Genomic DNA, 12,683 nt, shown 5'->3' with positions numbered 1-12,683 from the left:
AAAGAACATTGTGTACTAAATACTAAATTGCACATTAATAAATCCTATCACTAAAATGAGTTAAGGCTATACACATGATTGTTCAAAACTCTAACTTTACACATTACAGGTACTTTAGAATATGAATACATACTTAAGATATAAGATAAAATAAACCTGTACTTTCTGAAACATTTTCTCTGAATGGGATTCCCTCATAAATATTCCGCTCGCTACGTTACAAACTCTACAATGTCAATGGATTGATTTGGGAATAGTTATCATTATAAGTGACGGTTCCCCATTGGGTCTATCTGATTGGCTAAGGATTAGACCGCACTAGTCAGCTGGCCAATTAATGAACGCACACGTTCATGAATATGAATTAGATACTTTTAGGAGGCTCTCTACTACAGCAACGTCAGCAGCACGACCTAATTAATATTAATGAGCTAGTTTTTCGCCATTTGACGTTCCGCGTCATGCACTCAGCTGATTCGGCAGCTTTTCTCCACTCCTCCCACAATGCGCCGGTCCCTCTCCATTCGCGTCCTCAATCATGGAGGCGAACGGGACCGAGCAGCAGCTACCGGTGAAACCGGTACAGCCAGGCATGGACACGCTGATTCTTAACGGGCACGCGGCGGAAAGGGACGAAGCTGATCCCGCTAAGAAGAAGAAGAAGAAAAAGAAGAAAAGCAAGTCGGCCGTTTCGGGTGAGTGACCCATTCATATAGTAATAAGTGCAGAGACCCTCTATTTCACTCTGACTGCTGCTTTAAATGATCAGAGCTGAACTCTGATGAACTCAAGACACTGCTGGACGGATCTGTAACTGTGTTTACCCAAAACCCACGTTTTGGGTCGCGTCAGAAGAATATAAAAGTTTTTCCAACATTTAAGTATAATGGAATGTTTTGGTATCCTAAAGAAAATAAGCAGGAAAAGAAGAAACTGTAAATGTATGTAAACTAATGTGTTATATTTGTAATATGTGTAATATGTTATATTTAAACATATAATTATATGTCTTTATATATATTATTTTTTTATAGACACAAAATAATAGATTACGTGGGCTGTTTTGAGATCCTAAAATAAATAAAAAACATGAAGTATTTTTGTTTTTATTTTTGGTGCTGTCAAACAATTCATTGCTTATATATATATATATATTCAGTATATACATGCAAATATTTATGAAATATATGCATGTATGTGTGTGTATTCAAATAAACATATTAATTATACATAAAAAGTACACACACACATATTATGTAATCGTTTGACAGCCCTACTTTTAAAATAGTATTTATTTATGTATTAAACATTACTGTATTATTTTGTGCAATTTGTATTTTCATTTATCTTTTTTTAGTTTACATACATGTGTTTTTTAGACAATTTTTTTAAAACTTATATTTAAAAAAATTAACTTTTATATTTATATAAAATGTTAAATATTTTTATATTTATATCTTATACTATTTAAATTATTATAATTTTTTATATTTTTGTATGCATTTTTGTTAATTTTTTCTTATAGAAATAGAAGAATATATATTACATATAGGCTGCATCTCAAAATATTATATTGTTTTTAATCAGTTAATATTATGCTGAAAAATGCGGCCAGTCAACAAATATCTGTGCTCAAGATGCCTTAAAACACCATACAAATGTCCCGTTACTTGTATCATCCCAAAAATAATGGAAAATTTGAATTGTGTTGTAGAGAATCTTAAAGCTCAAATCTTAATACCTCTATATATGTGTATATAATAGTTATAGATCATGTAAAATTGTGCTGAGCATATATTTTTATTTTATAACATGTACTTTTCTGTGTACTTAGAACATCACCTCTAATGTGTTGCCCTACCAAGGTTATATGATGCTGCAGATTGTTTCTCAGGCTTGTTCTGAGCCAAGTTTGCTTTCATATAGATCCAGTATATGAGATGAAGTTGTGGACAGTTTCCAAACTGACAGCAGTTACTCACTTCCGTGCCACACACACACACACACACACACACACACACACACACACACACACACACACACACATATGCACAGGTCGCCGCTTCTGATGCATCTGGCACACTTAGCACTTCCTTTGCTTATGTGCTTGTTCACCTGTGTGTGTGACTTTGCAGCAGGACACAGCGAGCAAGGTGAGGATGGCGAGGTGGAGATGAGGAAACTAACAGAACAGCAGAACCTGGATGAGAAAGATAGAGAAGAGGATGGAGAAGAAGGTATTCCACTTTTAAATAAGAGCTTCTAGTTCTTATACTCATTTTTTTACCACATAAATGGTCTAACACACCTCTATTTTCTTATAATGCTTCAGCGATTCTATTCACTCAGATTATGTATGCAATTGCATACTGATACACTCCCCAAATATGCATACAATATCTGGATATCTGTCAAATTGTGCAGGAGACAAGCACAGTGCGCTGCACAAGGTGCAATGTTCATTCCCTTCCCACAATGCAATGTGCCACTTCCATTTCTAGTGTGATGAAAGAACTGGAAGTAATATCAACATACTGTATATTTTATATAATATATATATCCACAACAATTATGCAGATTTTCTCGAAATCCATTATATTGTCCAGTAGATGGCAGAAACTTTCCTCAATTAGTCTAACGGATGTTTCTCTGTATGTAGTAGCACAGCAATATTTTAAGTGCGCACACAAGTGTATTCTTAATGTGAATAAATATAAATATTCTACATACAGAGAAACATCAGTTACTTGAGGAAAGTTTCTGCCATCTACTGGACAATATAATGGACTTTGAGAAAATGTGCATATATATATATATATATATGCACATTTTCTCAAAGTCCATTAATTATATATATATATATATATATATATATATATATATATATATATATATATGTGTATATATATATATGTATATGTATATGTGTGTATATATATATATATATATATGTATATGTATATGTGTGTATATATATATACACATATACACACACACACACAGCTCTGGAAAAAATGAAGAGACCACTTAACATTGAAAAAAAAGAAAGATATTATATATATATATATATATATATATATATATATATATATATATATATATATATATATATATATATATATATATATATATATATATATATATATATATATATATATATATATATATAATATACATACTGAGCAGTAATCAGTATCATTATGTACAGTGAATAATGTCATTTTAATTGCACGTCGCTTATTATTATGTTACCATCACAGACGGTGAGGAAGCTGATAACGTATCTGGGAAAAAGAAGAAAAAGAAGACAAAAAAGAAGAAAGGACGTAAGTGTTTTTTTTTTGGAGAAGATTTTAGATAATGACCAATGAAGATAAATGAGCAGTGATCTGTTATCTGTGAGAATCTGGGGCCGTGTCATTGCAGCCCCTTTGAATGTGTGTCGCTACGGGGCCGCGGTACGAATCAGCGTATGTGTGCTGGTGTTGATGGGGGCAGGGAGCGTGTTTGGCTGCCAATGCAGCGGACTGGCGTAACGCCAGATCACTGTGCCTCTGGGAAAATCCTGCAGTGCAGCCTTTGTTTTATCTGAGGATTTTGAGCGTGTCCCAAGTGTCACCAAATGCTTTGTCGTTATTTAGCAGATATTTATCAGAGATGTAACATAAAACGTTCCAGTCAGCTTAAAAAAATAGATGTTATCAGCTAACTTTTCCACAAACTTTCCCTGTAATTTTATAGCTGACGTGTGTCTTATGATGTTAAAGTATTTTCTCTCAGTCCTTTTCCAGGGAATTTAAAAGAAGTAATACAAAAGTGAAAGAACATTTTTTTGCTGCTCTTTTCCATGCTGACAGGATATAGTGATCAGGGTCTAAAATGACACATAAAAAAAAGTATTCCATATGACTTGTGCACATGTTGTTCACTCAAAATTAGCCATCTGCATTTTCATGTTAAACCTGCTGCAAGTACATACTGCATGGCACAAATACAAAGCAGAATGTAAGGCCTTGTCCATACTAATACATTTTTTTGTTTGAAGACGCATCTTTTTCTCTTCTGTCCACACTGAGATGGTGTTTTTGTCCTGTGAAAACTGAGCTTTTTGAAATCGCTTTCCCAAGTGGATACATTTGACAATAGTGTTTTTGCATTGTTGAGCGTCATGGAATGGGTTTCCATAGCCGAGCAGCTGCATCCAATCCTTACATCACCAAGCGCAATGCAAAGGGTCGGATCCAGTGGTGTGAAGCACACCAGCACTGGACTCTGGAGTGACAAATCACGCTTCTCTGTCTGGCAATCCGATGGATGAGATTGGGTTTGGCGGTTGACAGGAGAACTGTACTTGCCTGACTCCATTGTGCCAAGTGTAAAGTTTGGTGGAGAGGGGATTGTGGTGTGGGGATGTTTTTTCAGGGGTTGGGGTTGGGGTTGGCCAGTTAGTTCCAATGAAAAGAATTGCATGCCAATGGATTTTGGACAATATCATGCTCCCAACTTGGGAACAGTTTGGGGATGGCCCCTTCCTGTTTAAACATGACTGCGCATCAATGCACAAAGCAATGTCCTAAAAGACATGGATGAGCGAGTTTGGTGTGGAGGAACTTGACTGGCCTGCACCGAGTCCTGACCTCAACCCGACAGAACACCTTTGGGATGAATTGGAGTGAAGACAGCAAGCCAGGCCTTTTCCCAACATCAGTGCCTGACCTCACAAATGCACTTCTAGAATGGTCAAAAATTCCTATAAACACACACCTAAACCTTGTGGAAAGCCTTCCCAGAAGAGTTGAAGCTGTTATAGCTGCAAAGGGAGGGCCAACTCCATAAACTTTTGAACTGGATGATATGTCCAAATTTTTCTTATTTTGTCTAAATATTATATATTTTTCATTTAGTACTGCCTTTCAGAAGCAACAGAAGATACTTGCATGTTTCCCGGAAGACTAAATCAAGTACAATTTATCCATCAATTGTCGTCAGTGTGAAAAGATGGATTTCAAAGTCACTGCTGGAGAGGGTTCAAATATGCAAAAGATGCTGGAGGATTTTTCTGAAGAAAGAAAGATTCTGAAGAAGCAGTTGAACTGCTCAGGACAGACAAGGGACTCAGGAACCATCACACAAAAAAGATCATTGTGGATCATTCAAGTAATGACACAGTATTAAGAATCAATGGTATGTAAACTTTTGAACGGGGTAGCTATTATGTAAAATATCTTAGTCAGGACAGAACTAAATAACAAATAGGATGCATTTTGTGTGATCCTCTTATTTTAAAATAATTCACATTTTGCAGATTCTGCAAGGGGTGTGTAAACGTTTTGAGCATGACCGTACGCGTAGTAAGTTGAATTTAGTGTGTTCCAATGTTTCAGTGTGGATGAGAAATCCACTATTTATCATCCACTATGTATCCTCTATATTTTAGTAAGCAAGTATTTACTACCAAGTACTAACCTAAATGGCATTTTGGAGCATCTTCTTGGCTGATACTGAAAGGCCACTGACTTTTAAAATCCAATGGGGAAAAAATCTGGAACGCATCATACACCTTAAAGTCACTGATAAAAACTGGGTCTGTGGGCATCATACACTACATGCTTTTCTATCAACTCTGACTGACCAAAATCTTTAGACTGTCTGTGAATATCATCAGGTAGCGTTCTTTTTTTAATGCAGTTTCTGTGTGAACTGTAGGCACATTTAGTGCCCAAATGCTATCCAATTAGATAGCTCCGCTTTCATTGTATGGAAACGAGCAGTGTGAACATTCTGTGAAATACCTTCTGTTGAGCTCCATTCATAGAGGTTTAGAATAAAATGAGGGAGACCTACCCCTTTAAATGCATTTACTGAAGATGTTGATCTCTACCTTCTCTCCTGTAGCCAAAACCCAAACGGACCCTCCATCCATCCCCATTTGTGATCTGTACACCAGTGGCGTGTTTCCTGTGGGTGAGGAGTGTGAATACCCTCTTTCGCAGGATGGGTAAGAATGTTTTGACTTTTCTCAATGTGAATACACTCCTTAACGCCTTCAGGTCACCTTGTACTTTCCACGGGCCGCTCTACCTCGTATTACCCTGTGCTCGGTGTAATATTATATCGCTGAGACTACTAGCATAGAGGTCACTCATGTTCCCTCGCTCCTAAAGTACTCTCTCCAAAAATAGTTGTGAACGCTGTGTGTGCGAGTGCCAGCTTGTAAACTTAACTTCCTCTTATTGAATTCCTGCGGCATCTTCGAAGGCGTTTATGACTTGACTTTGCCAAACTTTCACCTGAAATGTCAGAGAAGGTGCAACCAATCAGCTAAATAAACTTTTAACCTGATTAGACAAATGTTCAACGAATGTCTACTGACAGGGGACAACGTAAAATGTATTAATTGTGATGTACTTTATACTTTTTTATTTATTTAAATATTTTAAATGTTTTATTCAAAAGACTGGTACATTATTAATATCACATCAGCTAAAATCCGGCATTTCACCCAATTTGTGAGACTTTTCCCAATCCTTACAGAAAGTATGTAATGGCCTAGAGAAACATTTAGAGGTCCATCTTTAATAGTGCTTATATGATGGTGGATATTCTCCGGGTAAATAAATGCTACATCATCTGAAGTTTTTTTTGGACCTCTCAGGTCTAGCGTCGCTTGGAGAACGAGCAGTGAGGAGAAGAAAATGATGGATAAAGCCAATGAGGAGATGTGGAATGATTTCCGTCAGGCGGCCGAAGCCCATCGGCAAGTGCGGCAATATGTGAAAAGCTGGATCAAACCCGGAATGACCATGATTGACATCTGGTGAGGATATTATGACATTGATATCTGTAAACCTGTGTATTTGTGTATTTTTTTAAAGGCATTAAAATAGAAAAAAATCAACTGCAACCTGTTTCGAAAATATCAGTTGAAGTGATGTTCTTTATTAAAGAAACGGACATCAATGCCATCCAGTGTCCAGTTCAGCAAGTTGATTTTTGGTATTAGTGGCAGCTCATAAGCCATCTTTTTTACATGTTTTCTCTGGCTCAGCGAGCGGCTAGAGGACTGCAGCAGGAGGTTGATCAAAGAGAACGGGTTGAACGCAGGGCTGGCGTTTCCTACCGGGTGCTCGCTGAATAACTGTGCTGCTCACTACACACCAAACGCTGGAGACCCCACAGTCCTCCAGTACGACGACGTGTGCAAGATTGATTTCGGGACACACATCAACGGTATGACTATGGACGACACACTGTTTAAAAAAAGTTGCCTTTATAATAATAATAATAATAGTATAATCATAATTGTGTAATAGTATAATAATAATAATAATATAATAATAATAATAATAATAATAATAATAATAATAGTTAAGTATTTATATACTAATATAAAAGTATTAATTAATTATAATTAAAAGCAATGTAGTTAAATTAATATTTAATCAAAGTACAGTATATAAAACTGGAATAAAATTATGATGACTGTTTTTTAATAATAATAATAATAATAATAATAATAATAATAATAATAATAATAGTAATAATAATAATAATAGTTATTCATTATTTTGTTATTATAATAATAATTATAATAATTATAAGTGTAATGTACTTAAAATAAGAATTTATTTATGATGACTATTGGCTTTTATTAATTCTAATAATAATAGTTATAATAATAATAATAATAATAATAGTAAACAATCATAATTAAAAGCCATGTAAAGTACTTAATACAAAATATGACGATTAAGATTATTATTATTAATAAACAATCTCAATTAAAAGCCATGTAAAGTACTTAATATAAAATAAGAATAAAATATGACGATTGACTTTTAATAATAATGATGATAATAGTTTGATAATTGATGATGATGATTATTATTATTATTATTATACAATCACAATAATTAAAAGCTATGATAAGTACTTAATATAAAATAAGGATTTTATTATTATTATTATTATTAAATCTTAATTAAAAGCCATGTAAAGTACTTCATATAAAATAATTATTCAATTATTATTATTATATTCAATTATTAAAATATAATAACTAACAATTATTATTATTATTATTATTATTATTACTGATACAGTTAGTTATTCAATATCATGTTTTAATAAAACAAAAATGCAGCTGTACACTAGCAAACCTTGGACATATTTGGCTGAATTGTTTTCTCATTATCTGAGAAATTAGGAAAGTGGGGGGATATTATTTAATGTATTATGTTATTTATGTTTTTTGCATGTGTTTTTTAGGCAGGATCATTGACTGTGCCTTCACTGTCACCTTCAATCCAAAGTATGACCGCTTGCTTGAGGCTGTGAAAGATGCTACTGACACGGGCATCAAGGTGAGCTTGTGTGAGACTGACACAATAAAGTCATCATGTGTGTGCAGAAGTAACATTCTCTCTCTTCACAGTGTGCAGGTATAGATGTACGTCTTTGTGATGTTGGAGAATCAATACAGGAAGTGATGGAGTCATACGAGGTTGAAATAGATGGGAAAACGTACCAAGGTATTGAATGAAATAGGAAATAAATAATTTCTTGCAAATTCGTATTAATAATAATATAAATAAGCGCACCTGATTGTGTGTTTCCTCAGTGAAACCTATCCGGAATCTGAACGGGCATTCTATTGGTCAGTATCGGATACATGCTGGTAAAACTGTGCCTATAGTGAAGGGAGGAGAAGCCACCAGAATGGAGGTGTGTGCATGTGTGTGTGTGTTTGTGTGTGTTGCTTTGAAGGTATCTGTATCACTTTGACTATGTCTGGAATAGCATACTAATTGACTTTTTACAAATGAACCAAAAAAAGGCCATAACCATCGTTTGAACACTGACATGGTTATAAAAAATGTATAATGCTAAATGCTAATGTTTCTTGTCTGGTCAGATTCTGCTATACATCAGAATATTACTATCACATAAATAATACATTTTTTACATTTTATCTTGATTATTGTTTTAACACAACCTGAATGAAAGCAGAAAATGCCACCATTTTTATTTATGACATGAGGTGAAGTCACAACAGTCTAGTTACTACCAGTTGAAACTTTCCTTGTTGCTTACGCGTTGCTTTTAATTACAAGGCAGTATGTATACTACTTTGTATACAGTATGATTTGTGTACAGTAGTATACAGATTGTGTGCAATATACACTTGAACAGTATTGATTTTAAATTTCAAAAATCCCAGTGGTTACTGTTGTATGCTAGCATATATGCTAAAGCTAATTGCAGTTGTATAATTGTCTTATTGAAACTCAGGAACTTAAGTATTAAAAGACTGAAAAGGCAATTTGTTATATTCATCATGTTTATTGTAAAAGTATGAAGATTTTTTTTTTTTTTTTGACTGGCTCTGTTCATTTCCTTTGACGTCCAGGAGGGCGAGGTGTACGCTATCGAGACGTTTGGCAGCACTGGTAAAGGAGTCGTGCACGATGACATGGACTGCTCCCATTACATGAAGAACTTTGATGTTGGACATGTGCCAATCAGGTAAGATGTTTAGGGTGCACTACACAACTACACAAACTCTCTGCAACTACACAAACTTCCGGTCGCCGGTCGCATTGGAAGTTACCTCTCTGAGGACTATTTTCAGGCATTGTGTATTATCATTGTGCCGCTGCACCCATGGGACGGCAGCAAAGTTCCGTATTATTACGCAGGAATAGAAAATAGTCTGACAAAATCACAACTCTTCATTTTCTGTTGGTCTTAGTACAAAATGTAAATACAGAATAGTCAAGTTTTAAATAGGAAAAATATTAAATTTGAAAAAATAAAGTCTTTGGTAATTTCTGAGCACGATGCTAATGGTCCAATCCAATTTAATGATGTATGCTAAGCTATGCTAAAAGTGCTCCTGCCAGATAGAGAGATTGGCTGAATGGATTCAAAAATAAACTATTAACTATAACGGACTTGGAAAATGAGCCTATTTTCAAAACAAGTGGAGTGTTCCTTTAAATATTTTGTTCAGTTGAGTAATTACAATATCCCAAATGTATCCAACAATTTGTAAATCGTGAGAAAATTGCTATTTTAACCAAGGAACTAGTACGTGCGAGGGAGTAAGCGAAAATGGCGCCGGCTGCTCGCGTGGCGTGTGTTTGCATAACAATCGCTCTAGCTGCCTTGCTCAGCTCCTTCAACACTCGGCCCTGTTCTGCTTCATTCTACAACTGTGAGGTGAAGACCACGTCTCAAGGCGCTGCACTCAAACTTGGTGTCATCACACTAAGCCTTGTTTTGAATAGGCGCCCTCTAGTGGATGGAAAAGTTACATAGTGCATATTTAATCAGCCATTCATAACTCATATACTCTGTACTCTAGTGCACGTAGAGCGTTTTGTTGCAGTTTTGGAAGATTTGTTTAAAAACTTTTCTGGTCTTAAAGGAATAGTTCACATCATAGGGAGGAAACTATGAATACCAATATATGAAAATATATGGTTTTAAATTAGATTAAAGTGGTACAGGGATATATGGAAGCTTGGCTCTGCCGCCGAATAAAAACAAAAAGATTATTGCGACTTTTTTCCTTGCAAATGTTACTTGCAATTCAGACTTCACAATTTACAATTCTGACAATTTTTCTTGTATTTTTTTTTTTTCAAAATCTTTATATCTTGTAGTTATGTAGTCAGGATTACGAGGCAAACTCGTAATTGCAAGGGGAAAAAAAGTCAAACTCTGATTTTGAGAATTGTGAAATTCTGAGCAGTTAATGATTGATACTTTTATGGACTTCATAAACAAAGCAACAATTCACTGCCATTATACAGCTTGGATTAGCCAGGCCATTTTTAACATAACTCATATAACTCATAACGTCATATACACCTAGGATGACTTGAGGGTGAGTAAATCGTGGGCTAATTTTCATTTTTGGGTGAACTAACCTCTTAAGTCGTTAAATTACCTCATGACTTAAAGCACAACATTACAATATAATGAACAAACAATTTACAGAGCTCAAACTTGAAGCACCTGACTGCTGCAGATTCATTTTGGTGATGATAGTGTTGACATTGAAACATAAATTTGAGTCACGAACTGCTCCAAGTATAAAGTCACAGGTTTCCACCTCTGCCAAATGACTAATTATGGCCATTGTTTTAGCTCAGGAGGAACTGTAAAAGGCGGCTGCTGCTTCGTTTGCGGTGCTCAGCGACTGACGTCTGTCTAACTCTGCATAGCATGAAATGCGCTGGTTTATAAACAGTTTGCACAGAAACACATTAACAGGCATGCACATTTAATAGAAGTTTAATGCTAATAAAGGAATAGTTGATCAAAAATGTTTGTTTACTCACCCTTCTGTTGTTCCAAACCTTTATGACTTTCAGCGGAACACAAAAGTAGACGCTTTGAAGAATGATCAAACTGTTCAATTCTTTAAACCAGATGAATAAATTGAAAGAAACATTTTGTAACCTCTCTTTAATGAACTTCAGGCTGCCCAGGGCAAAGCACTTGCTAAACGTGGTGAACGAGAACTTTGGCACCCTGGCGTTCTGTCGCCGCTGGCTTGACCGTTTGGGCGAAAGCAAGTACCTGATGGCCCTGAAGAACCTGTGCGACCTGGGCATCATCGACCCCTACCCCCCTCTGTGTGACGGCAAGGGCTCGTACACAGCTCAGTTTGAACACACCATCCTGCTCAGACCTACGTGCAAAGAAGTCGTGAGCCGCGGAGATGACTACTGAGATGTACATAATGTATAAACACCCACACTCCAGTCCCACGCAAAAAAAAATAAACAAACATATGTATTCTTAAAAGAGGAAACTAGTTTAAAACCTGAAATGCTATTTTGACCATACAGCATATACTCAGCATTAAGTTAGGCAAACTACTATGCATACAAGACAGAGCCCAAATCAATGTGTTTCGAAGTGAGCAAGATAAAGACTTTTGTGTACAAGATAAAGTACTCATTTGTACTCTGTGTAGTGAATGAGAGAATGTAAAGAGTACGGCTGCTTGACTTTACACGTCACTGAAGGGCTTTTGCAAAAGAAAAACAAATTCATCAGGAAGTCAGTCGTAATGCGCACAGCTTTTACAGTTTTTTTGGTATTTGTATACTATCAAATGGCTGTCTCATCTAGTAACTATTAGATTTTGAACTCCTTGAATTATTATAATTTAATTTTTTTTAAAAGACAAAATAAACTGAAAATAAACTGTATTAAGTGGTGTGTTTTTTAAGAGTACAAATTTAAAAACGGGAAATATTTTCAAATAGTAGCTATGACAATATATATAGGAAACTGCTTAAAGTATCAGGTGTTTAAACCACAAATGTTATGAATAAATTCTGCATTGTGGCAATTAATGCAAGAGTGTATTAACAATGTACGCATTAAATGGGACAATTACATAATTACATTTTATTGATTTACGTAGGGTATACATTTACACATGCATATGGCATGATGCAGCTAGTTTTAGGTTTACAAACAATTTATGCAAGAGTTTAGTTAAGTTTTATGCTTTGGTTAATTGCTGTAATTACATAGGAAAGTTTTTATGAACAAACTAGTCATTTTGTGCATTTAGTCAGTGCAAGAATTTGCTCAATAGTTTTAGGGACTAATTAACTATTCGCTCATTAAATGCGACAATTACACAATACGTTTTATTA

At 35.1% G+C, this 12,683-nt stretch overlaps 1 protein-coding gene across 1 annotated transcript; it reads left to right on the top strand.

The window, feature by feature from the left end:
• Positions 1-489: 489 nt before the first annotated feature.
• Positions 490-12,211, top strand: metap2a (methionyl aminopeptidase 2a). The gene is made up of 11 exons (XM_067427080.1): positions 490-695; positions 2,136-2,237; positions 3,261-3,326; positions 5,896-5,998; positions 6,656-6,817; positions 7,049-7,230; positions 8,269-8,363; positions 8,435-8,531; positions 8,621-8,724; positions 9,410-9,525; positions 11,490-12,211. The coding sequence occupies exons 1-11, from the start codon at positions 539-541 to the stop codon at positions 11,740-11,742; spliced, it is 1,437 nt and encodes a 478-aa protein (XP_067283181.1). The 5' UTR covers positions 490-538; the 3' UTR covers positions 11,743-12,211.
• The last annotated feature ends 472 nt before the right edge of the window (positions 12,212-12,683 follow it).

This window comes from Pseudorasbora parva, chromosome 20, assembly GCF_024679245.1.
Source record: "Pseudorasbora parva isolate DD20220531a chromosome 20, ASM2467924v1, whole genome shotgun sequence".
Lineage (NCBI taxonomy): Eukaryota > Metazoa > Chordata > Actinopteri > Cypriniformes > Gobionidae > Pseudorasbora > Pseudorasbora parva.
The sequence above is the reverse complement of the archived record's forward strand: the minus strand, read 5'-3'. Positions and strand labels throughout refer to the sequence as shown.